At 44.8% G+C, this 26588-nt stretch overlaps 1 protein-coding gene across 17 annotated transcripts; it reads right to left on the bottom strand.

Moving 5' to 3' along the window:
• LOC117648169 lies at positions 1-24946 on the bottom strand. Of its 17 annotated transcripts, XM_034390456.1 has the most exons (13): positions 24403-24618; positions 24082-24210; positions 21996-22069; positions 20854-21026; positions 18982-19086; positions 18435-18718; positions 17857-17909; positions 17094-17261; positions 16398-16572; positions 11399-11536; positions 10324-10434; positions 7808-8068; positions 4710-5346 (listed from the first exon to the last, which is right to left on the bottom strand). In XM_034390456.1, exons 5-13 carry the CDS (start codon positions 19070-19072, stop codon positions 4867-4869), a joined length of 1761 nt encoding a protein of 586 aa, XP_034246347.1. In that variant the 5' UTR covers positions 19073-19086; positions 20854-21026; positions 21996-22069; positions 24082-24210; positions 24403-24618; the 3' UTR covers positions 4710-4866. The 17 variants fall into 17 exon arrangements, with proteins under 17 accessions (XP_034246351.1, XP_034246347.1, XP_034246333.1 ...); XM_034390460.1 differs by lacking the exons at positions 4710-5346; positions 20854-21026 and adding an exon at positions 1-425 and having other exon boundaries at positions 24403-24616; XM_034390442.1 differs by lacking the exon at positions 20854-21026.
• Positions 24947-26588: the final 1642 nt, after the last annotated feature.

Genomic DNA, 26588 nt, shown 5'->3' with positions numbered 1-26588 from the left:
AGCTTTTACAGTACACCTTTCCTTAGCAGAAGAGACTAAGTACAAAAATTATTATTTTTCGCATGCACAACTGCTTGGGAAGGAAAGCTGAACAAAAAGCTGCTCAGCTCAACAATTGAGAGGGTGCTCTTCTAGCGACGAGAAGTCGTCTTGACGTCGTGGAAATAATGCCTCCTAGTTTTTGTGTCCATAGCGAGAGCCCTGTTCTCGACGATGGCTCTCCCTCCAAAGCGCCGTGCTGCAGGCGTCAGTCAAGATGCAGGAGACCGTGTTCCCGGTGCTGCCTGGCCTTCTTGTCATGGTCTTCGTGATGCCCATGTGTTGCACCTTGGAGGTTTGCTTTCTGGCCGCCTCCGCGTCCGACAGAGGGCATTTTAGGACCACACAAACACTTCTAACGTCACTTTGCGCCTTTGAACTGCGTACTTCGAAAAAAAAAGAGTAAAACGACATTCTCAATTAAAACTCCGTACCCTGAACCTTTAACTACCTTCCTCTATGTTACCTTATTTCACCAAGGTTCGTTGTTTGATATCATCAGTCTAGTTAGTTTCCATACAAATGTGTGGTTAAACCGTCGTGAGCCCCGTTGAACCGAGGCGCGAATCTTCAGTGTAGTCATGGATAAAAATTAGCTCGTATACTCAGTGTACTACCACAAGTTTATAAAGAGCAAAATTTGCTCATCCTTACACGATTTGGCGTTGTGTGTCGTCGAAACCGATAAGCCAAAAACGTTCAAAAATTAGAAATTTATGAGTGTTAGAAGGTACTCATGTACACTCTTACAAGCTTACGAAGCATTTGCTTTATAACTACGAAGAAAACGAAGGCATTGTAGAATTGCTTCGTACTATTAAGGAATGCTTCGTAGTGCGGAGGATTTTTTTCATAATACAAAGCATTTCTTCGTAGATTTTACAGTGCCTTCATTTTCTTCGTATTACGAAGTGATTCTTCGTAGGGTTTTTACTGTGCACTCATTGTGTACACCAGAACGCTGAGTGATTCACCCCTCGCGTTCACTGTGAAAATTTGTTGTCACTTTATGACAAAAACGTGAATGACATTTCTATCACTTTGAAATGATGACAATCTCGTCTCAAATTGATGACATTTCATCAAAGCTCCTACACTTATTGCATAGGCGTGACAACAATGTCATTAATTGACTTGATGACATCCTTGTAAGGAAAATTAGCCTTGAAATTGTCATCAAGTGATGACTCAAATTTTCACAGTGTTGAGCCACACTCTAAATGTCTTACAATGAAATTTGACCTACGTTATTCGTATGTTACAGTGAATTCGGCGCAAGCATAATATGAAGCAACATTTCTTCGTATTACGAATCCTTTTAGCTTTTTCATTGTAACATACAAAGAAAAACCCTCGTAATACGAAGAAAAACCACCTTTGTGTTATGCTTGCGCCATTTCCTTCGTATTATGGGAAATTTCTTCGTAAGACATTCAGAGTGCACCTTTGCACCTCCACTCTTAAAAGCCTACGAAGGATTTGCTTCGTAACTACACTGTTAAAAAAATCCATCTTAATTTTAAGAAACTTTTTTATGAAGCAGTTTACAAAGACTTTTTGCTAGTAAAAGTAATAAACTTTTTCTTCTTAAAAGTAAGAACCAAATTTGAAAAGTAATAATCTGTTTCTTAAAAGTTGTTTTGCATTTAAGAAGAATTTAATGAGGAGTAGGGAAAAATTGAACGTCTTGTATACGTTATGAGTTACTCGTAGTATGGTAGTAGTCGATTTCACTGCCGAAGTTGCTTGGAAGCGTGGTTGAAACCCGGTCTCGAACCCGGAATTCCAGATTACTGCACCGCGACGCTACCAACTGTGCCACGAGTGAGCTCTGGGAGGCGGGCCCTAGGATGTGGATGACTCCATGCCTCTCGGCGGAGACTCCGCTAGGCAGCGGAAGCGCTCATCCAAGGGCCTCCAAACACGACTTGACATGACCAAGAACATAAAAATTTGTTCTTTAAGTACACTGGTAGAAAAGCGTCCAATGATCACAATTTCAACTGGCAAAGATGAGAATCAAATATAAAAAGTCATAGTAATTTAGAATTTTAAGAAACAAATTATTACATTTGATAAACAATCTCAAATTTTATGAACTCGTTTTTCAATTTTAATAAAGTTTCTGAAAGTTACCAATATTTTCATTACTTGTCAGAAATGTTTTGGTCAATGTAAGAAATTTTCTTAAACTTCACAAACCTTTATGAGTTTTCATATCCTTTCAAAAAGTTATTAAAATTAAGATGTCATTATGCATTAAATTTAAGAATTTTTTTAACAGTGTACGAAGAAAATGAAGGCATTGTAGAATTGCTTCGTATTACGAAGAAATGCTTCGTATTATTAAGGATTTTGCTTCATAATACGAAGCATTTCTTCGTACATTTTACAATGCCTTCATTTTCTTTGTATTACGAAGCGATTCTTCGTAGAGTTTTTACTGTGTGTTGTCACAGATTATGATGAGGGGTCTGAGTGCCTCTCCGTTCGCCTTGCTGACGGCTCCCCACATCTTCACCATGTTCATCCCACTGTGCTTCGCTGGAGACATGCTGGCCGACTCGTGTGAGGCGGTAGGGGACGCTGCGTACAACGGAGCGTGGGATGAGGTAGCGTACCACAGTGGGCCAGAAGACCGGTGGAGGCGGCCAAAACTCTAGACACGTTTTGAGCTCCAGAGTCGCTAAATGGGACTCAAACCGAACGTGTGACATCTGACTGACAGGAGACGCCGTCGCAACGCCGGGTTCGCTTCAGCGTGATGCAGGCATCGTGCGTCAAAGCCGGCATCAGAGGCATCGGGATCGGCAACTTGGACCGGCCGGCCTGCAACGACGCCCTCAAATCGTGGTACTCCTTCGTGCAGTTCTTCGCCGGCCTCAGAGACCTTCAAGAGACTCAAAAGGACTAGCCTGTGTCATTCAATAGAACCTCTTCACCACTGAAACCTGTATTCACCAATTAGGTTGCGTGGCAGCACTCTAGTAATGCTGTTTTCTCCTTCAGATTAACAATGTTCGTAGACACCGCACAGTGGGCCAGAAGACCGGTGGAAGCGGCCAAAATTTTAGACGCGTCTTAGGCTCCAAAGTTTCGAAATGGGACTTGAGCTGAACGCGTGACTCCGCCTAGATTGCTCTCTCAACGAGAAATCCATTGGTGGGGTCACACGTTCGATTCGAGTCCCATTTATCGACTTTGGAGCTGAAAGCTCGTCCGGGATTTAGACCACCTCCACCGGTCTTCTGGTTCACTGTGCACTGCATCTGTGCAAACAATGTGACGCCTTATTCGTTGGAATGTGAGTTTTGTCTCGTTCGTTTGAACACGCTGTTAGATTCGTTGAAATGTGACAAGGTCGTTTACTTAAGATGCCAGATTCCTCTGAACGTGGATTTACATTCAAACGAATGTGACCATCATTTGCAAACGGACGTTACAAAATTCGCACTGAAACTAATATGACATCACATTCGTTGAATATCAGTTACGGGGCGAAGTGTAGTCATGACGACTTATGTAGTTTAGAATAGAGCACACCTTATCACCTTTGAGGGATATGGGGTAGAATTTGAGTTCGATAAATCAAAATGGACCCTCATTTGCATATTTTCCTTTAATGATGCTGTTCTGAACCTTGCTTTGTACTACAAGGGGCACCATGGCCAACTCACACTATCCTCCGAATTTTTCACATAGCGACAATGATGCACCACACTGCAAATCCAAGTGTGCCCCTTAGAAATAGAAATGGTGTACACAGTAATTTCTATTTAGAAGAATGCAATTAAGTTCCAATCGAAAGGAAACCAATTGAAGTATACATGTAGATTCTGTATATGAGTCAAAATTTTCGACAGCAACTCAAATATTCTAAAGGACTAGCAGTCATTCAGGATACACTACATTCCAATTTTGGTAGAAAACATAACATGGTTGTGAAAATTCTTGTACTTCAATAACAGACCAGCAAAAGACAATGAAAAGGACTACAACTGCAAATGCAAACTTTGCAAATGATTTACATACTTCAAATAGAAATATGTATGACTGACAAGGGACACAGTAGTGTTTTAACCTTTAACATTGCAGCAGATAACCAAAAAGCTTACATAGTTATTCATTGATATTGTTAACTCAAACGAGGTTGCCAGACCAAAGTGGCGTAAATAATAACGGTTTAGACCGGTTTAGACAGCAACCCGAAGGCACCTCATGTCAGACCATATCGTACATGTACGTAATTTTAACTACAAAACAGAACATAACTTTGTTATAAAACCTTTTTTCAATAATGATTATAAAGCCTAAATCCTAGGATGTAACAGCAGAATGCCAATTAAAATTCCCTTTAAAATCATAGGGAAATCATTACTGAGAATAACACTTCTCTGATCCATCGACGAACGTCAGACGATATTCACATCGGTGACCAAGATACACTACGCTCTAAATTTGGCATGCCCTGAAACTAGGCGCCCTCGTCGCCTGCTCACAGTGGGCCAGAGGACCGGCGGAGGCGGTCAAAATCCCGGACGCGTTTCGAGCTCCAGAGTCGCTAAATGTGACTCGAACCGAACGTGTGACCCCACCAATGGAATGCTCTCCGAACGAGGAATCCATTGGTGGGGTCACACGTTCGTTTCGGGTCCTGTTCAGCGACTCTGGAGCTCAAAACGCGTCCAGAGTTTTGTCTACCTCCACCGGTCTTCTGGCCCACTGTGCTGCTCCGCGTTTTATGACATGCAAAATTTAGAGTGTAGTTAGCGGTTAGCGCATCTCAGCCTCTTTCCAGATGAGAGGGACGTTCACAAGTTCGCGCAGTTAGGCGTCAATCCAGGTGAGTTCCCCCAGTTCGGGGAATTCCGGCACGACGTCACACTCCCCACACATGACCACCACGCGCCTCCGCCCCTGCCCCGCACCGTGCGCCCGCAGAGCGTCCTTGATTGCCCTCTTCTGCTGAGGGCAGGACTCCTCCGAGTGCGGCAGTGTGTCGTCGGGGAAGTCCGGTGCCGGTCCACGCAGCAGCACCACGCGCCGCAGCGCCGCGAGGTTGCACTGCCGCAGGCCGTCGGCCAGGTGACGGAAGTGCCAGGGGGTGCCGCCCTCGGACGCGCACAGCACACGGAGCTCCAACAGTGTGGCCGCGTGGGCCTTGGCCAAGGATAGAACAGTGGAGGGCGGGCGCAGAGACACCCACAGCCACTGCAGGCCGCGGTGGTGTGGCGGCAGAGGCGGGGACGCCACGTTGATTGGATCGTCGCTCCAATCCAAGCTCAATTTCCGCAGGAATGGCATCCTCTGCAGGGGTGCGTTGGGTTGGGGAAGAAAAGCACAGGATAAGTACACAGTAAATGTCTTACGGTGAAAGGCTGCACCAACATAATATGGTGGAGATTTTCTCCATAATACCAACGAAAAACGTCGAAATCTCTATAAGGTACAGTGAATTCTCAATGGTATGTTACGAAGTCAGCTGCACCACCATAATATGGAACATTTTCACCATAATATGGAGAATCCTCAATGTAGAACATTTAAAGTTGGACTGAAAAATTCCCGCACTTGCGTGGAAAATGTATGAAAGAATGAAGCACACTGCAAATTCCACTTTTCAACTATTTGGCGCAATTTGATTAGAGCAATTTTCCAAAAAATCTTTTTTTCTTGAATTATTTTATGTCTTTTTGCAAAAGACTCTCAAGAGTTCAAATATCCTAGAAAATTTTTTGGTTCGATAAAATTTGTGATGGTGTTGTCCCCTAGGAGGCCGAGAAGTCAAAGTAACGTGAAAAGAAAGGATCTAGTGACACCGTTTCTCGTTACTTTTGGGTTCTCGTCCTCAGCCAACACTGTCACAAACTTCAGCGAACCAAATATTTTTCTGGCATATATGAACCCTTCTGAGTCTTTTCCAACAAAGACGTTGAAATAACACCGCATAAAATATTTTTGGTGAAGTTTTAAAAAGAATGTGTGCAATTACATTGAGAAGTAACGATAACAACCCTGCACCTGGGTGGAAGGATCTGTAGTTTCAACAGTTTCTGAACTATACAGTTTCTTCAAGAAAGAAAGTGAAGACGCAAACGCAATCCCACTTTGGAATTGAAAGTGCACTGAGTGCACACAGTGCATTCTCAAAGGTGTATTTTTTAAAGTTAGCTACACCTAATAAGAGGGAATTCTCTACCTAAGATAGAGAATCTTCACTGCACTGCAAATCCAAAGGCGATACTTGAGTACCCTTCTCAGCTACAAACAAAGGAATCGCCAAAATTTGGAAATGCTTTCGAGTACTGCCAGAATCTGGCAATAAACAAAAAACTATTTACCTTGATTTGTTCAAAGTTCATTGCCACTTCAAAAGAATATCGCCAAATTTGGCCGAAAGTTTTGTGTATCGCAGTGTAGAAGGCAAGATTTTTCGGTACGGCCGTTTTATTGGCGATTCTCAATTGAAACGCCAATTAGGATACTAAGAGTGTCACTTTTGGATTTAAAGTGTAATACTGTGAGAAAAAAGTACGGGAAAAGTACAGAACATGTCTGGTCAATAATTTGCCTGCACTGTTAAAAAAATCCATCTTAATTTTAAGAAACTTTTTTATGAAGCAGTTTACAAAGACTTTTTGCTAGTAAAAGTAATAAACTTTTTCTCTTAAAAGTAAGACCAAATTTGAAAAGTAATAATCTGTTTCTTAAAGTTGTTTTGCATTTAAGAAGAATTAATGAGGAGTGGGAAAAATTGAACGTCTTGTATACGTTATGAGTTACTCGTAGTATGGTAGTAGTCGATTTCACTGCCGAAGTTGCTTGGAAGCGTGGTTGAAACCAGGTCTCGAACCCGGAATTCCAGATTACTGCCCGCGACGCTACCAACTGTGCCACGAGTGGCTTTGGGAAGTTTTAACAAAAATGTGGAAGAACTAAAATGCCCTCGGGGGAAAGGACTCCGTAGTTAAAGCGGAACTATCATCCAAGGGTCCAAAACCCAACCCATTTTGGAATTTGAAAAAAGGGGAACATGCAAAATTTGTTTTTAAGTACACCCCTGAAAAGAGGAATTCTCTCCAATGATCACAAATTTCAACTGGCGATACTTGAGTACTCTCATACAAAAAGGCCCCAAAATTTGGAATTTTCGAGTACTCCCAAATTATGGCAATAAACAAAAACTATTTAACCTGTTTTTCAATTTTGCATAAAAGAATTCGAAAGTTGGCCAAATTTTCATCGCTTGTAAAAGGGAAATTTTTGGTAAGGTTAGGCGATTTTCTTAAACTTCCAATTTATGAGTTTCATTTGGATTTAAAATTTAAAATTAAAAAAAGTATTAGAAAATTTACAGAACATGTCTTCAACATTTTGTGGACCGTCCGTACTTGCCAACTACGGAACGTTCCGTACTTTTTTCCGTACCCATTTACATGGGTCCATATGGAGCAAGTACGGAACGTTCCGTACTTTTCTCCGTACCTCCGTACTATTCCGTACAAAAGTACGGAATTTTTTTTTACAGTGAAACGACTTTTAGACAACACACTAAATGTTTATGTACAATTTAGTACGTGGTGATGCATAATTTTAAACTTGTGTGCCGTCGTGCATAAAATTGTGCGTGAATTTGCATACATTTATGCATTTTCACGCATAATATTATGCAAATTGCCCGCACGCACAAAATCGTGCAAGTGGCACGTACAAAATTCTACATAAACATTTAGTGTGAAGTTCTGGTCCGCACTCAGCAGCAACTTACATGTATTGACTGAAAGTGGCAGGGCAATACGTTTTCCAGAGTCAGTTCCTCCACCTGCAGGGGCAGCTCGGGGGCGTCCCCCTCCGTGAAGCCGAGGTGGATCCACAGGTGCCGCAGGGCTGGCATGTGTCGAATCACCTCGAGGTGGGCGCGTTCCGCGTCGTACACGTACAGCCACTCCACACGGGGGGCCACGCGCTCCAGCAGGGACTTGCACCAGTCGGGGTGCTTGCTACAATCCACTCCGTCCAGACGACGCACCTGCAACCAAGGAGACATAACTTTGACTTTCACACGCTTCACAGTGGGCCGGAAGACCGGTGGAGGCGGCCAAAAAAACTCTAGAAGCGTTTTGAGCTCCCGAGTCGCTCGCTTGAAAACCATACGAAGTGTTTTGAGCATACATGGAACAAACAAGTTTAATTTGTTACACGATGAAAAAGTTCGTAAATTACGAAGTATTTTCTTTGAAAGCTTATGTATGCTCATAATACTCAAAAGACAAGCTGCTTTTCTTTGTAAGGCCTAACATAGTTTGTAAGGTTGTCTCAGGGGAGTCTAACCAAACGTGTGACACTATCAATGAAGGCGCTCCCTGGACGAGGAATCCATTCGTGGGGTCACTCACACGCTCAGTTCGAGTCTTGTTTAGCGATTCTAGAGGTCAAAACACGTCGAGAGTTTTGACCGCCCTGGTGGAGGCGGTGGTGTTTTCCTAAGACGTTTATAGGCCATACGGTGTTGTGGGTTGCCTACCTTCCAGGCGCCACAAGTGGAACAAAACAGAGAGAAGTCAAGTATACAGTTTGTGAAGGCCACCTCTGGAACTTGTGGACTCCGTCCTTCTTAACATGTCATTTTTTAGTCAGTGTGGCATTTGCGGAGTTGTGTTCCACTAACCACAATTTGGCATATGGCTGTATGTCAAACTCGCGTAATAGGGTACTTCAGAGAAGAGCTGGAGCGGAAGTTGAGAAGAAATCAAGAAGAACGAAGTATACGAAATGTGTAAGAATGAGCGTCTGCGTCGCCGTTCTGCCGCTTCCGCAGAGTTACATTCTCATACACGTCCGGCGCGTCTTCTTCTTGATTTCTTCTTAACTTCCGGTCTAGCTCTTCTCCGAAGTACCCTATTCAGGCCCATTTATATTTAAGAGTAGAAGGCAGCCTACATTAATGACAAGCAGTAGTCTAGTGCGAGTTGGGGTACATGTTAAGTTCATTTGGTCGAGCGGTGCCTCGGTATTTGGGGATTTTCGAGGCGTATGGCGGCGTATGCGACCGTATGGCCTGGAAAATTTTATAGGCCATACGGTCCCCCCGATTCCGTTAAAAGGCCATACGGCGTATGGCCCCGTATGGCCCGGAAAACACCACTCTGGACCACCAGTCTTCTGACCCACTGTGCGACTAAGACCTTACGAAGTGATATGAGCATGCACGTTAAATGTGTAACAATAAGACACTCCACCTCCATACTGTGGTGAAGATTTTCTCCATAATACAAACGAAGACAAAATATCTGTGAGGTACAGATAATTTTCAATGGTACGTTATAAAGTCAGCTGCACCACCATAATAAAGAGAATTTTCACCACAATACAAAGAATCTTCACTAAACAACTTCCAGAAAGTATGTTGTACAAACTAATTTATTTTTGTATGTGAAGAAAGAATTCGTAAATTTCGAATTAATTTCTTTGAAAGCTTACATATCCACAAAATACTTTGTTATGTGGAGAGCTCTACTTTACTTCGTAAGGTTTTAATTAGTTTTGTAAGTTTCTCCGAAAGCATTGTACATTTTTTGTCCACCTACATTTCGGACGAGTATCAATGAACAACCAAATTTCCATGTATTTCAATATCATTTTCACTTATTTTGTTTTCACGAATTTGTATTTAGGCTCAACGTTGTGAATTTAGAAGAACTTCGATGAATTTTGGTGTCCAATTTTTTGTTTAGTTGTTTCTTCTCGCCTGCCACTTATTGCGTTTATGGGAAAGATTCACTCTAACATAAGCCTCACAGTATAACTTAGTTGGCACTTGATGAAAAACATCGTGGATGACTTGTTCTCGATTGAAAATGATCACAGCTACATCACAAATCAATGACATTTTCATCAATGTTCCTATGCTTGTTACATAGGAGTGACAACAATGTCATGAGCAAGTTTGTTGACATTCTTGCAAGGAATATTAGCTTTGAAATTTTCATAAAGGCAGCTAAAATTAAGGTCGTGCTCGAAGTAACATTTTTGTCAGTTATAGGGCAAATCCAAGTGTGGGACAGGCTAGCGTGCACGAGAAAACGTTGGACACGGAAGAGTCCCTCGTTATCTAAAGCATGCCGTCCCCACAATTGGAATTTTCTCCCTCACTTAAAACAGTTTTTTAGTGCAGGTTTCAACGATTTCGTTAACTATACAGAGTATTTGGTCCGTTAATCTTGACTACTCTTCATGCGCAGACTGCCCGAGACCCAACTGCTTCCACCCCCTGGTTTCGGTTACCTTGTCCAGCAGGCCGGGTATCTCCACGAGGTCGACCCTTTCCTGACTGTAGTCCTCCAGCTCGCAAAGTGATTTTACATCTAGACACTCGTCAGGAAGGTACGGACGAGACTGCAACAATGAGAGAAAAAGTTTGAACCATTCGCAAATCGCATGTGAACAAGTTTTGTTGGACGGAATTGCGCTTTGCAATTGCACACTAAATGTTTTAATACAAATTTTGTACGAGACATCACAGTTTTTGGTGCAAACGAACTTGTCGTACAAATTTGTACGCGATTTTGGACGAAAATGGGGAAATATGTACAGTTTTTCGTACAAGATTTGTACGAAAAGGTCGTGTGCACTAAAAACTGCAATGTCTCGTACAAAATTGTACTTTACATTTAGTGTGTGAAGCGATTACTCTGTACATTGTAATTTTCGTAGTAAATACGTAATTAAAGAAAGCCTCAGTACGAATCTGAGTGTTTGTAAAAACATTCCTCTGAGGGTCTTGAACAGAGATAATCTATTCACTGGAAAGCCGGTGGCAAGTTTGCTAGGCGCAAAATTCGCAAGCCTGGCCCTAAGAATACTTTCCAACTTCCAAAACTGCGGGCGGCCGAAGCGCCAAATATTGGCAAACAAATGAACATTCCAGGTCACGAGGCATGCCACTTTTTGACAATCAGAATAGCTTGCCAATTTCGTGGCAAGCTTATAAGGTAGTCAACCGCACTGGTTTTCTGAGTGAAATAGTGTACTCATTTAAAAAGCAATTACATTTGCATAGCATTAGAAGCGCCATGAAAAAGATATTCAATTATAAGTGCAATAGATATTATATTGTAATAGCGCATTTATCACTTTGTTAGCGTAGTTATCATTTTATCACGTCAAAACTGCGATGATCTGGACCCAGACCGGCCGAAACCTAAGAGACTTATTGAATTTTAAACGCGATAAGTTTTTATTGCGATAATTTGAAGGAATCACATTAGCTTTCACATGGCTGCAAATTGCATGAAACATCACATTAGAAAATCAGTGCGGCTTTGCAGTGTCTGAGAAACGGGTCACTGTGTGAACAAACCGTAAGCGGAGGAGTCGGGATGTCCTCGGGTGCTTCCTGCAGCTGAATGTCAGCGACCATCTCGTTCATCTCGTGGTCTTCAGAATCAAGGAGGTCTTCCATTTTCGGCTGGGTGCTGTCTTGAGGAACTGACAAAGCCTGCACAGAGGAAAATACAGTCAGAAAGAACCTTCACTGCACATTCATGGCTTGCAAGCGAGGGACAAGCATGCCGAGACAAAGAATCCCAATCTCACAAGCGTGGGTCAGCCCGTGTTTCACGCTCACAGATGTGGGAATTTTTGTCCCACGCTTGGAGATGCAGCTTGCACGAGATGCACTGCCTCACACTGTAAATGACTGACCGTGTAATATGCTACGAAATTCGTCAAAATATCCTAGAAGGTATAGTTAATTCTCAATGATATGTTATTAAGTCAGCTGCACCACCATATTACGTACAGAGTCTTTACTCACAACATTTAGAGTGCACTTCTCTGAGAGCTCTCCCTTCACTCTCAGCACGTATACTGACTAGCAGCAGGTGTATTCGTTAAGTAAGGATAATACTTTTTCGTGAAAACCACATAAAATGGCTCATTTCCGACTTCAGAGTTCACTCAGGGTCTTCATACGGGCAAAATCGGATTCCTTGTCCAAAATTACGCTTAGAGAACTTTGACCCACCCATCTACTATCTCATTTATTACCCGATCTATGAAAAGTCTTCACATTTACCGCAATTCTACTTGAAGTAAATACCTTACGTGATTGCAAAACTTTAGAAAGCTGCCGTTGCCAAACTACACTGGAGCTACTGCGGTGAAATTTCACACGAACTCTGACATCCCTTGGGACAATATTTTGACTCAATATAGGGCGGAAATGGTCACGCGAAAGGTGGCTAATCTGATCTAAAAAACTACCCAGAAATGACGATTTTTCAAATTTTGCAGCGCCACTGCTTTTCACGCGGCGTACACAAACTTTTAGTCTCTTAATATGATAATTTGGTCCTTTATCTACAAAATCCACTTATCGGATTGACGAAAATCTATGCCGAACGCCAAAACCCCAAGAAAAGTAAAAAGCACTACAAAAACTGAAAAACAGTCAGAACATCATTTTGGGTTGTCCTATCAACAAACAGGCACCGGATCCTCCTCTACCCTATGAAGATCATGATCACTTCAAATCCAGGGGCAAGTTTCCTCGCCACTGGAGTGGCGTCTTTTCTAAAGCGCCAAAATTTGACTTTCCCGTCCCCTGATTCCGGATTTCATGCCAGATTTTGGCGTTACACAGAGAGCGCCATAATTTGGCGTTCCATTCCCCAGAGCACCACAGACCCACCACAGAAGTGCTCTGGGGCATGGAATGCCAAATTTTGGCGCTCTCTGTGTAACGCCAAAATCTGGCATGGAATCCGGAAACCAGGGATGGGAACGCCAAATTTTGGCGCTTTGGAAAAGACGCCACTCCAGTGGCGAGGAAACTTGCCACTGGATTTGCAGTGATGCACCTGCAGCAGCGCCCCCGGGGCTCGGTTCGGACTTGCTGCCACCGGACGGTTCTTAGGGTCACCCAAGGAGGCTGCATACCAAATTTGGTCAAGATCGGGCCACGGGAAGTCCTCGGACGGACGGACGAACGGACGCACAGCATGCATCAAATGTGATTCAAAAGAACCCAACCGGTCCGGCCGGCTCTGGCTGGGGTCTTCTGGCCACAGCGTCAAAACCGTTCATTTAGAGGGGCATAGTAAGCGAGCCGATTGTAGGTCTCTGTGCAAGGAACAATCGGCTCGCTTACTGTAACCCTCTAAATTGAACGGTTGAGACGCTGCGGCCAGAAAACCCAAGCCAGAGCCGGCCGCACCGGTCGGGTTCTTTTGGCTCACACACTACTGTATGCCCGTCCCTCCGGTATTTTTTTTTAACAAAAAATACACGGGACGGGCCAAAAACCTGAACGGCGACGTGCCAGTACACTGCACTGCTGCGGCACGACGTACTCACAAACCTCACACGGGGCAACGCACTGAACGCCGACGTATTCCTCTCGGCTGGCTGTCGCATACTGTCTCGTCTCGTTGTGTCGTGTCGTCCGCGTCCGCGCAGTGCAGTGGTGCCAGGCCAGACTCGAGCCTCGCGTCCCCACCACCAGAGCGCGCTCTCCCCACCAAAGTAAAGATCCACCAGGTTTCTACCAACCCCCGCCGCTTTCCAGCAGAGTTCTCCACCAGCGGTCGCTGCAGAGGACTAGGACCAGGTAAAGGGGCAGATTTGTACCCCTCCTCTCCTCGCTCTGAAGGCCGTCTCGGGGGCGGTGGACCACAACATGTCCGAACCTGCCTCGTGGTGACACACTCGGTGCCCCTTATAGCCTCTTGGAAGAGCGTCCGAGGCCCCCTCCCCCACTGGTCGGCGTCGTGCTGCGTGTGTGCAGCGCCCCCCCCCCCCCAACAAAAAGAAAATTGTAGGAAACTCCACCGTGAGAAAAAAGTACGGAAAAAGTACGGAACATGTCTGGTCAATAATTTGCCTGGACCGTCCGTACTTGCCAACTACGGAACGTTCCGTACCTTTTTCCGTACCCATTTAAATGGGTTCATATGGAGCAAGTACGGAACGTTCCGTACTTTTCTCCGTATTTTACTGAACCATTTCTGTACAAAAGTACGGAACTTTTCACAGTGTCAGGCAGCCCGCGCGCAGGGCAGGGGGTCCCGAAGGGAGAGAGGGTAAGGCTCGGAGGCTGCCGCTGGTCTTCCGCGAAGGACATTCCAGCCTCGGCGCAGCGTCCGGTCCCGTCCGGCCACGATAAGCAGCCCAGCTTCGTCACTTGACACTCCAAGATCAACATGCAAGGGGCGCGGGCAGGGCGAGGCCACTGGCGCGCCGGCGCGGCCTCCGCACCTATTTTCTTTGCCTACACTCTAAATAGAGTGCCCAGAACCTGGACGCCTTCGTCGCCCACCGCCCACCCCACTTTTGAGGGTGCCAAATGTCGCCCAGTTTCTGGGCACCTTTGTCGCCCAGTCGTGGGGTGGACTGCCTTCACCCATGGCTCAGCAGCGACTAAGGTGCCAAAGGTGCCCAGAATCTGGGCACCTTAGTCGCCCGGGAACTAGACACGTGTGTGCATGCTCTACCATAGGAGAGGGCCGGTTACTGTATGATTTGTCCACCCCGTGACTGGGCGACGAAGGTGCCCAGAAACTGGGCGACATTTGCCACCCTAAAAAGTGGGGCGGGCGACAAAGGCGCCCAGTTTCTGGGCACCCTACATTTAGAGTGTAGCCGCGTAGGCAGGCAGCAGGCAAAGCAGGCGGTCGGCTTCTAGCGACTCTCTCCGCACGAGAGTACAAGCATGCTGATACGAGGGGGTAGCAACTCGCGTAATAGTCGGGTCACCTGCTCTGTAATAACAACGTAATAGCCGTAATGACGGCGTAATAACCGAAATAGTCGCGTAATATCGGTAATAATAACGTAATACACGTAATATTATCGTAATAGCCGCGTAATAACCGCGTAATAGGTCAGAAATGCCCCTGTCAGGGAGTATTGACAGCTCCTGATGGCGTTGGCTATACTCCACGCACGGTTGTCGGCATTCCCCCAGAGTCGGGTGGAGGGGGTACACTGTGCGAAAAATGTAGGGTATTCTCTGTTAATTTATTAACAGGATTTGCCGTACTAAGAAGCACGGCGTTTACTGTACCTAGAGGTACAGCGTTTACTGTACCTGGAAGGACGGCATCACCTTAATTTGTACAGTACACTTGTCAAGAGGCAGTCATTTCATGACATCAAAGTTTAGACGATTTTGAAAATTTACTAAAACTTTTTGGAAATGGATTTAGCCCGAGATCTTTTCAACTTGACGTTACAAGTGCCGCCTTGAAATCCAATCTTGTAATATTTCTCAGCGGTTTGAGTGAATTTTCCAATGGTCCAAATCAAGATCTTCTTACAGAAATGGATTTGTGTCGACAAGACAGAAAAATGTCAACGTATGTCATAGGTTTGGATGGAACATAAAAAGGCTATTCACCTACAAACTTGCAAAGATGGTCAAGAAATGACCTTCTTGGTACTTTTGAAGCTCAATAACGTTGTCATTCCCGTCCAAACCTATGAGATGTGTTGACATTTTTTGTTTGTCTTGACGAGACGAATCCATTTCTGAAAGAAGATCTTGATTTGGACCACTTTGAAAATTCACTTGGTTTGGACCTAGTTCTAGTAAATAACTTCGAACAACCTTCAAAAATAACCAAAAAAGAAAAGAAAAACTGTGCACTGCAAATGTACAGCGGGATTTTTCATAACACGAGTATGTTGCAGGAAGCGGAAGCAACGTGAAAGATTTAGCGCTGTTTTTCAAAGCGTAATAACCGCGTAGCACAATAGTCCGTAATAGAACGTAATAGCCGCGTAATATACGTAATATCCCATCTATTACGCGTAATAGTCTCAAAACGTAATAGTCGGGCCGCGATTTTTGGGAGTTGCTACCCCCTCGTGCTGATACGACGTGAACGTATCATCGGAGGCGGTCTAAATAGCGAGCATGATTCGAGCTCCCGAGTCACTAAATAGGACTCGAGCCGAACGTGTGACCCCACCAATGGATTGCTCTCCCAACGCGGAATCCATTGGTGGGGTCACACGCTCGGTTCGAGTCCTCTTCAGCGACTCTGGAGCTCAAGACGCGTCCGGTATTTCGACCTCCTCCACTGGTCTTCTGACCCACTGCACTGTGAAAATTTGAGTCGTCACTTGATGACAATTTCAAGGCTAATTTTCCTTACAAGGATGTCATCAAATCAGTTGATGACATTGTTGTCATGACCATGCAATAAGTATAGGAGCTTTGATGAAAATGTCATCAATTTGTGATGAGATCGTCATCATTTGAAAGTCATGAAAATATCATCCACGTTTTCGTCACAAAGTGACAACAAATTTTCACAGTGTGTGCGCCACGTTCCCCCACATCTCCGCTGCATCACCTCGTTGGACTGCTGCTGTGGTCCCGGCTCCGCGGCACCGGGCAGCTCGGCCCGACAGACGTCCTCGACGGCCTGCCTCATGCCCTCGACGGCCTGCAGCACGCGCCCCGCGGCCGCGGTGTGGGCGCGGAGTGCGGCGGCGTCCTGGCGAGCCTCGGCAGCGCTTCCCAACGCCCTGGGGGACGGAGACAGCCGTTTGGTGATGGATAGTAAGAACGTCACAGACAAGGGAAAATAACTCCAGCCAAATTTGTGAACCTAAGTTCATCAAACATGTAAACTTCACTGAAATTCATTAAAATTCATCGAAATTCGACTGAAATTAATCGGAATTTAAAATTCATCGAAATTGGACTGAAATTCGTTGGATTTGTACACCGAAACTCACAGAGATTTTCCCTTGGTCACAGACAACAGGGGCACAACTGTTATGCCTCCAATTTGGCTTAAACTTGCATAATTTCTCACGCAGCGCTCTCTCGGTATGCTTAATGCGTTTTGAGCACCAGAGTCGATAAATGGGTTCCGAACCGAACGTGTGACCCCACCAATGAATTACTCTCCGAGCGAGGAATCCAGAGGTGGGGTCACACGTTCGGTTCTAGTCCCATTTAGCGACTCTGGAGCACGAAACGCGTCTAGAACTTTGGCCGCCTCCACCGGTCTTCTGGCCCACTGCGTGTGGGTTATGCCTACCTCCACATCAGCAGGCACTCCTGCGCGCGCTGGAGCTCCAAGGCCACGGCGTCCTGCTTGGCGCCCAGGGCCTGGACCGCCTCGCGCACCACGGCCTGCGTGCCGCGCAACAAGTGCTCCATGAGGCAGAGCGCTTGGGGCCGCGCGTCGCACGTCAAGCACCACATGCTGCCAAGGAGCGAAGGCAGGGAAGAAAAATTAATTTGGCCCGACAGCACGCCGCAACACTGAAAAATTTGGTTTGTGAATATTGATGGCAATTTATTGCAAGGCTTTTTTTTTTTTCCTTACAATGATGTCATGAAAACATTCACTCTCAGACTAGTATTGACTTTTTATCTCTTGCCATAAAGGTTTTTGTGCAAACGTAATACGTACTATTTTCTCTTTGGCTGTGCATTATTTTGTTCATTGTATAATGTTTATGGTCCATTAAACCGGACTTAATGTCATTGGCAATGTACTTTTCAATTTCTACATGATCTATTGACAATTATATCCCTAAAACGATCAAAACTGTGCATAGTTGAGAAGAAAATAGTACATTTTACGTTTGCTCAAAAAACGCTATAAACAAGAGAGAAAAAAGTCCATATGGGTCTGAGCGTGTTTTTTTTTATATTCCAAAAGTTTTGAGAAATTTGTGGAATTAGTCATAATAGTTCATGAAATACTTAAATTTAGTTTCATTGGAGTGAAATACCTTGCGTGCTGCACTAGATCATGAATTCCCTAAGGCATGTGGTGAATTATGTGAACGTACCTGACCGCTGTCAGTCCCGGCACGACCACGGCAGGCTGAGTGGCCGAGTGTTCCTGAAATGAAGAGAATTAACAGAATTGAATTGCCAATTTTCCATGTTGTCTATGTCCAAGTCAATTTTTTAAGTAGCGAGTGGCCTTTTCATTTTTCCTGGCGTTTCAATGATTTCACGGACCTCCCTGACGGGTTAGAACCCCTCGTACTGTCTCGCAGTAGTATCAATTTCGAGACACTTTATCTCACCTAAGACCAGCGAAAAGTCCCAATGGTAAGCGCAGAAATTTCGCAAATTTTTCGCCACAGTGTTAGTGTCAAAAGGACAGGGCCAAGCCACTGCCTAGCAGACCAGAGGACCGGTGAAGGTGGTCAAAATTCGTGACGCGTTTTGAGCTCCAAAGTCACAAAATGGAACTGGAAGCGAACGTATGACCCCACCAATGGACTGCTCTCCGAACGAGGAATTCATTGGTGGGGTCACACGTTCGGTTTTAGTCCAAGGGACTCCGGAGCTCAAAAAGTGTGGACAGTTTTGGTCGCCGCCACCGGTCTTCTAGCCCAATCTGCAGTGTAAGCCTCACCTTCCGGTTTTCAGAAAGAGTGGTTGTTTCTTCTGAATTGCTGACAGGACCCGCGGTGTCGGTATGCGGAAACAAGTCCTCAAATGTAGTCGTCCTCGAAGAATCCTCGGCACCGTCGGCTTTGTCTGTGCGCGTCCGGTAGCGCGTCCGAGCTCCGAGTTCCGGAGTCTGGGTGACCCGCTTCTTCTGATTTTGATTCTGATTTTGAGTTTGACGGCGTTTCCGTTCGGGTTTGGAGACGCGAGAGTCACGTTTCCTTTTCGGTTTGAGTGGCCGCTCCCACACTGATACAAGGTAGATACAGAAAAGATGAATCTTTGCAAAAATACAGTACGACAGAAAGTCTCTCAGCACGTTCCTGACTTTTTGCTCAGTTTGTCAGTACGTTTGCAAGTAATTTGAGCAACCATAATACGTACTTATCGTTTCCAAAGAACTATATAGGATCTATTAAACGTTAAACTGGCAATTTGTTTTTTTGTAAATAAGTTTACAAATGAAAAAAGTCAGTAATGTGCTGAGTGTAACGTGTAGAACTTTTCATTACCATCGTCAACATCAACTTCATCTTCGGTTTGTTTCTTAGCATGAGGGTTCATTTCCAAGAAGTTGTGCCACTTAGCAGCAACCAGCATCATGACTGTGGGCACACCTAAAAAAACACAAGAAAAAAGGAAAAATTAAGGAAGTCAACTCATGGAAGGATCCACACACTAAGGAGTTCACTGCAGTTTGAACTGAAGCCACCAATATCTATTAGTTTGCTTTTGAAGTTACACGAAGATTCACTAGCTGCTTTGTTACAGTTTAAGTAGAGGGTCTTTGCTAAAGCTACTAACTTTTTGACCTTGTGCTAAAGCTACTAACTTTTCAACCTTGGCAACAAACGACATTAAACATTTACTCTTAACTCCTTGCGGACAGCATGTATCCGTAATACTGAGAGTTTGGGGCAAACACAATTACAGATGGACTTAGCTTTGTAACGCGGATGATCTCACCCATAAGACAAAGTTTTTCCTGTCCCTGACGTGTAACTATGAAGTTGCTAGACTTGTGCGTAGCTGTGTTAGCTGAAGGTAGCGGATGAGGGTATGAGTGAATTGGTTTGATTGCCGCTCCACCAAGAGATTTTCAGAAAACGAATTCAGTGCAATGAGGGTAAGGAGAAATTGAAGAGCAATATTTGGTAAACATACATTTATTTTAAATAAATACTGGGCCCAGCAGCTGTGAGAAAGGAAAGCAGTATAGTTACCAATGAAAATTTTGTGCTTGACTATGCCCTGTAGGGCGCACCGGCCCCAACCACCCCTGGCCAAAGTGGCGGACAACCAAATAATAAAGCGAATGAGCACTGCACCCAAGAAAGCCAAATATTGAGATATATTTTAACCTGTAGCCGTGGTAGTTACTAAAACATTAAAAAAAGGCCTAAGCCAGACCACACCACTAGAGCGCAGTTAAAAAGATTAAATTAATCGATAGACCAACCTAAAAATGGCCAGACTGGCTTTCTGAAGTGGCACTACATATGCACTAAAAAGATCACCGCCCCTCTGTTTTTGCAAAGCTTTTCTAGCAAAAGAGTAAAATAGAGAATAGCATAATGAACTAATATTTACAACATAATATTTCACAACCAAACACCAAGCAATTAACTTTGAAAACTTTAAAGCAATAGGTATGAAAATCATAATTAAGCAAAGCAATAAAGACAAGCGGAACAAAATTTTTAAAATGAGGCAACAACAAATTTATCAATGGCAAAGCAACCAGGGATGGCAAGGTAAGATTATCATACTGTAACTGAGAAGGAAGGCCCATGCCTGAAGGATGGACCAATGTCAGTCATCCACTGCACGCAAGATAACGTCTAAAATGACCTCGAGTCCAGCTGAATTAGAATGTATGTAATCGACACCCCTGACAGAGCAGGACACATACAAGGCCTGGTTAACCTGGCCATCAAGCTGTTAATGAAGGCACTGTTAAACTCAAAAAGTCACTGATGGTTGTTGTGACAGACTTTTTGATTCAAAAGTTGAACTAGATTAAGTTGAGGGCCAGACGTTTTTAAGTGAAGTGAGCGAACGGCAACAACAGACCACAAAACACAGTGCACCCCCTCCAGATAAGAATTCGGACTTGAGAGGCATAGATTTGCCAGGGTGTCCTTAAAATATCGTTGATGCCTTAAAGCAACACAACTTTCCCGGAAAGGGGAACTGACTTTAATATAACTTCAACGGCCTGCGCACCAGCTCCGCTCACACTGAACTGGCTGGAGACTGGGTCAAAAGAAGTGGGGTAGTTATTCAGCAAACTTTTGAAAACACTGTCCCCAATCACTGGAACCATGGCTCTAGAAATAGGAAGCAGCCAAGCCACCCAACAGCATCCAGCCTCAACAGGTCACCTCACAGTTTTGATGCCGCTGTGGAGCTTGAAGTCAGATGGCCGCCATGGAGAGATGAGATGAGTTAGCCGTTCCTCTTGGGCTGCGGAGAGCTGCGTCGCCAGGTGTCCACCGCGCTAATCGTCAGCCTAGGCGGCCGTGATAGCTTACTTTAAAAGCTCACAACAAAAAGCCTGGAGCACAACAACAAACCACATCAGCTGATCGGCTACATAACCTATACCGGCACTATTTAGATGAAAGAATGGGCGAAAATAGACATGACGCGGCGCTTACCGATCGCACTTCGAAAGTAACATCAGGATAATTTGACGTTGACGAGCGGGTTGTTGCTAACAGCACCGAGAAAACGCGCTTGCAAGAGAAAAACCGATGCCAGAGTACGCCGTTCGTGCCCACAACAACGCGCGCTCGCGACTGAGGCGGAGACGGGACCGGAAGCAGGTAGTGCGCGGAGTTTACGAAAACGGGGGGAACGAACCGGAAATCGACAGTGGCGCGAAATTTTGAATGAAGCTCGGAAAGGATTTGAGAGCTACATGGCCGTGCGGTGCTGCAGATGCCAAAAATAAAATAAAAATGAAAGAGAGATAGAGAGACGAAGGCAATAGAGGAAAGGGGGATAGAAAAATAATAAAATTGAAGAAAAAAAAGGAACGGACACGTTACAAACGTACAAACAAAATACCGTAAGATAATGACGAAGAAATCTTAATAATACGAGTGAAATCATCCGTAAAGCAAGCTAAATCCATCCGCAATTTAGATTGAACAAAATTGTCTGAATTCCAGACCGTATATCCGTCACAAGTTTACTGTTAACTCTTAACACCAGTGGCAGCCTCGGGCAGCCTACACTGTGAAAATTTGAGTCGTCACTTGATGACATTTTCAAGGATTATTTTCCTTCCAACAATGGCATCAAAACAATTGATGACATTGTTGTCACGCCCACACAATAAGTATAGGACCTTTACTGAAAACGCAATCAATTAGTGATTGCGATTGTCGTCATTTGGATGAGATGAAAACATCATCCAGGTTTGACATAAAATGATAACAAATTTTCAGTGGGGCAACGAAAAAGGGGGATTTTCAGAAAGATATTTGACTGCGTGGCAACGAGGCCTGGCTAAACCCACCGTCCTTCGATGGAGCTCCTTCCATCGTCCTGCTCAGTGTCCTGCGCACCGTCAGTCATCAGCGAGAACAAAGGCTGCAAACAGACAAGAATACTTCGTTAAAACGGTGCCGAAGCACTTACGGTGCCTACAAACGCTCGCGCCAGTCTCGTCACTAAGTCCTTAAGGACAGGGTTCGAAGGTTGCGGATAGTTTTGTCAGGGTGGAATCGCTGTAAATTTCAGTGGTCCAACGAATTTCAGTCGAATTTCGAAAAACTTTAGTCGAATTTTAATGAATTGCAGTCGGATTTCGACGAATATCAACCGAATGCGGGGGGGGGGGGAGAGGGTTTCAGAGGCCAATCTGAAAACCTCACAAACTAGGCCTGAGAAAGAAAAAGGAGCTAATTATAATGAAATGTTATGAGCACACCGAGGGGGTAACCACTCGCGTAATACCCTGTACACAAAAACCGTGTAATACGCGTAATACACGTGATCGTAATACAATTTTTGGGTCAAATGTGCCAAATTTGGGCATTTTAGGGCCGTAATACACGTGTAATACACCCGTAATACAGCGTAATACCGAGTAGTCTGTACACGATTTCTTGAAGTGTTTACCCCCTCGGAGCACACATAAGCTTCCTATGAAAAAAACTGACATTTACGAACTATTTATTCGGATAACAAAGTAACTTAATTTGTAGTATGCGTGCTCAAAATACTACGTGAGGTTATAAGCGTGGTCTGCTGAGGTGCAGAATCACCGGAAACCGCTGCACTGTAGGTTGCCTGCACTGCTAGTCCTAGTGCGGGACAAGTTCGGACGAGTTTATACTTGCATAGGCGCAGGTGTGGACCAGTCGTGCTCTATAGTCGACCCAGCCAAACGTCTCGCTTCTTGTGGCCGTTGCAAATACCCCCTCCACAGGGCCGGGGGGAGCGCGGGGACTGGTGCGGGAAGACATTCGCGGTGGAGGGGGCAGTTTTAACGGTCGCAAGAAGCGAGACCTTTGGCTGAGTCGACTGTACACTTACTGGTGTAGGCCGACCCCACCGCGTCCTCCTCTTAGAAGCACGCGCAGGACGACACGGCTTCACCAACTTTCGATGACCGTAGAGTGTTTCAGGTAGCAAGTCTGGACAGCAAGCCAAGAGCCGCAATCCTCACCGGAAACTCTTTTGCAACTAGCAAATTTCGGAGGCGTAAGTAACTGCCCCCGTGTTGCACAATGGACACTTCCAGCAAAGGCCTGGAGTGAAGAACAAGAAGAACATAAGCCGGAAACAGTTGCCAAATTACGAATGTTTATTCTCCAATAAAAAATTCAAGGAAGCTTAATTCTACACTTCATGAGTTAAACCTGCCGAAACCCCCGAATAAGGCCGATTTCTTGTACTGTTTCCGGTCTATGTCCCTTCTTCACTTCAGGCCCTGCCAGAAGTATCTTTTGGGTTAAATTCATCAGACACTATGTAGTGCTAGTACACGTTAACACACTAAGGCGCATTCGAAGAAGCACACTAACTTGTGTTTCCGGTACAGATGGCGGCTCTTAGCTTCTAAACCAGGCCTCCACTGAAATACCCTGTGAACTGTGAGCTTGCGGGTGCGACACAAAGCATCAAGCAGTCAATACTTGCAGGTGCACACTACATGTTGTTGCACAAATTTAATGCGAGGCATCACAGGTTTTCGTGCGCACGAACTCTTCGCGCAAATTTGAACGCGATTTTGCACAAACAACGGAGAAACATCTTAGGTTTGTCCTACTATAAATAAACGAAGAGTTCATAAGCGTAAAAGAGAATGTGATGCCTCGTACAAAATTTTGAGTAGCATTTGATGTGTTACACATTGAAGTGTGACGCCTTGAGTGTGTAGTGTCCTACACCGCTAGGCTCATCGACAGTTCTTCGACGGAACTCGGGCCCGGAAGTCGGAAGACAACACCGTAAGCCAGGCAATTTCAGTTTCTGAGAGAAATATGTACGGCGAACGAGCTCAAGACCTCATCCACAGGGTATATTTCTTTCAACTTTCCTTTATGTTCCCCGTCTTCGGCGCTTGGTCTGAAGGGTATTGCAGACAAAATCCTTACCGGAAGTTCAGTTGAAGTCGGGAAAAATCGTTGAAGCAGAGTGTGGCAGAGCCAGGTAGTGGTCCGGGGCTACGCATGTGAAATTGAGGGTAGCATGCGGTTGTGAGCTGTGAACCCCACCTACACACACTAAATGACTACGTAGGTTTTTCTGCGCGCTTGTGCACGAAATTAAACATGCACTTCGTAACGCACGAATTCAGGCGCGAAAATGCACGATTTTCTGCATACTTGCGCACGAAATCGCGCATTGTCGCGCGCAAATTCGTGCGTTACGAAGTACATGTTGAATTTCGTGCATAAGCGCGCAGAAAAACCTACATAGTCATTTAGTGTGCAGGGTTGTTGACGTTACTTTTAAAGAGTAAGCACGTTACCGTTGCTTTAGGTTTGAGGAGTCCCAACGTCGTAACGTTCCCGATTTTCCAACGAGTAACACGTTACCGGTTACCAAAAAAACTACGTATGATTTTCTTTTGCATTTAGGTTACAGAGCTGAACATTGATGATTGCTCACACTACGTGTAACCAACCAAAGTTCAGACTTCTCGCCACTTCATCTAAAAAGTCTTGTAAGACCTGAATGTCTCGCCTAAATTGGTTAAGTGCGGGACGTTTCGGTCTGACCTCAAGGTGGTCAAAATTTTCAATGCAGTCATATGGTTTCCGCCTGTACCGTGGTCACACTTAAAAGTCTCGTCACTTCGTGGTGGAACATCTAGGCGAGACATTTAGGTCTCAGCGGATCTTGGCAGGACTCACTTGCGTAACAGTCGGGTCACTCTGACCTTAATAGTACGCGTGAATGTCCGCGCACACGTGGCGTTGTGGCCGAAATTCTCTCAATTTATCCCATTTATAGGGTTGTTTTGGGTTTTTCACTTAAGTCTCCATAATTTTGAGGCTGCGTAATGGTAGCGGTTAGTCTTTGTACTTAGTTTTTATTGCACTCTCGGACTCGTATTGACTTTTTTGTTCTAATTATTGACTTTGTCTACTTTGCTTATTTAGTTGTTTAATCAGCAAGAATAAGTACTGTTTCCTTTGTAACCATGTTCAATATTGTTCACCGTAAAGACTAAATTGTCGTCAATTATTGGCTATTTCTGTAGTTAATGGCGTACTCTTTGGCAATAGCGAACTGATTTGAGTCTATATGACGAACAAAAACTTATCGCTGCGTAAAATACGCACTTAGAGTGTGTGCGGTGCTATTCATTTTGTCGAATTACACACCAGCAAGTTTTTGATAAGCAAAGGACTTCAACTTTCATCCAAATTCTTCGGTATGTACGGGAAAATTTGGCAAGACTACCCGACCTTTGTCATTTTTGTCGCAGAAGACATTGGTTTTCTTCGAAGTAAAGCTTGCAGTTAAAATCAAAAACATGACATATAGCCACAAATATTACACATCAGATTTAAGGTGTAAACACCCGCTTTTGTGAGGTTTAAGCGTTTAATATTTGCCAAGGGGTGCGACATAACACGCCAACCATTTCATGAACGTGATACACTTCCAACTTATCGCAAGCGTTCCTGCTAGCGCAGCCACAGCCGCGGATCCACAGATCCATGGCTTGTTACACGATGGACAGTGGCCGATGGGGACGAGTGAACAGATCCATGACGAGGTACACGGGGGGCAGTCCGATTTCTCCTTCTTCTTCTTCTCCAACCACTTCGGGAAAGCTGTCGGACAACAAAAGACAGAATATTTAAGATTTTATCAAGCAGACGGCAGATTTGGAAAATCCGGAGCGTCCGCTCATTTTACACTGCAAACATATCCGTATTTTGGAGCGGGAAATTTAAATAGAAACTCAGATAAAAAGTGCGCGGAACGTCCGTATTCGTCCAGCAACAGTGTACTTGCAGGTGTGCCCCACCTGGCGTACTTACTCTAAAATATCAATAGTGGGTAACTTTTAAAATGTATATTTAAAGTATTAATTTTAAACACACTGAGAATGAATTGGTCACCACCATCACCCTTTAAATGGGTGATGCAACTTCGTTGCCCAAATTTTGGTGACGAAAAATTCATCACCCGAAATTTGGTAACAGGCGTTTGGTCGCCCAAATTTGGGTAACGCCGTCGGCGACGCCATGAGGTTCCCGATGACGCCCTTCCGGGGCCACCACGATGACCGGAGGCCTCAACGCCACATTAGGTCATCGTGGTGGCCCCGAAAGAGCGTCATCGGGGACCTTACGGCGTTACCCAAATTTGGGCGACGATTTTATGACTGCCCAAAATTTGGTCACCGCGTGCTCGTCACCCAAATTTGGGCAACGGTGCGTGCGTTACCCAATGGAAGGGCGATGGTGGTGACTCTTTCATTCTCAGTGCAGTTGCCAAAGTAGCTTGAGGCCTTGGAATTTGATCCCTTGACTTCGTTTTGCAGCGTAGCAGCACCGTCTACGTCCTCGTTTACTTACTGAACTACGGCCGTTTAATAATTAGGCAGTTTTGGCCCCAAACAATTTCTAGAACCAATTGTGGG

The sequence above is a fragment of the Thrips palmi genome, unplaced genomic scaffold (assembly GCF_012932325.1).
Source record: "Thrips palmi isolate BJ-2018 unplaced genomic scaffold, TpBJ-2018v1 HiC_scaffold_3, whole genome shotgun sequence".
NCBI classification, from domain to species: Eukaryota; Metazoa; Arthropoda; class Insecta; order Thysanoptera; family Thripidae; genus Thrips; species Thrips palmi.
This window is presented reverse-complemented; position numbering and strand designations above follow the sequence as displayed.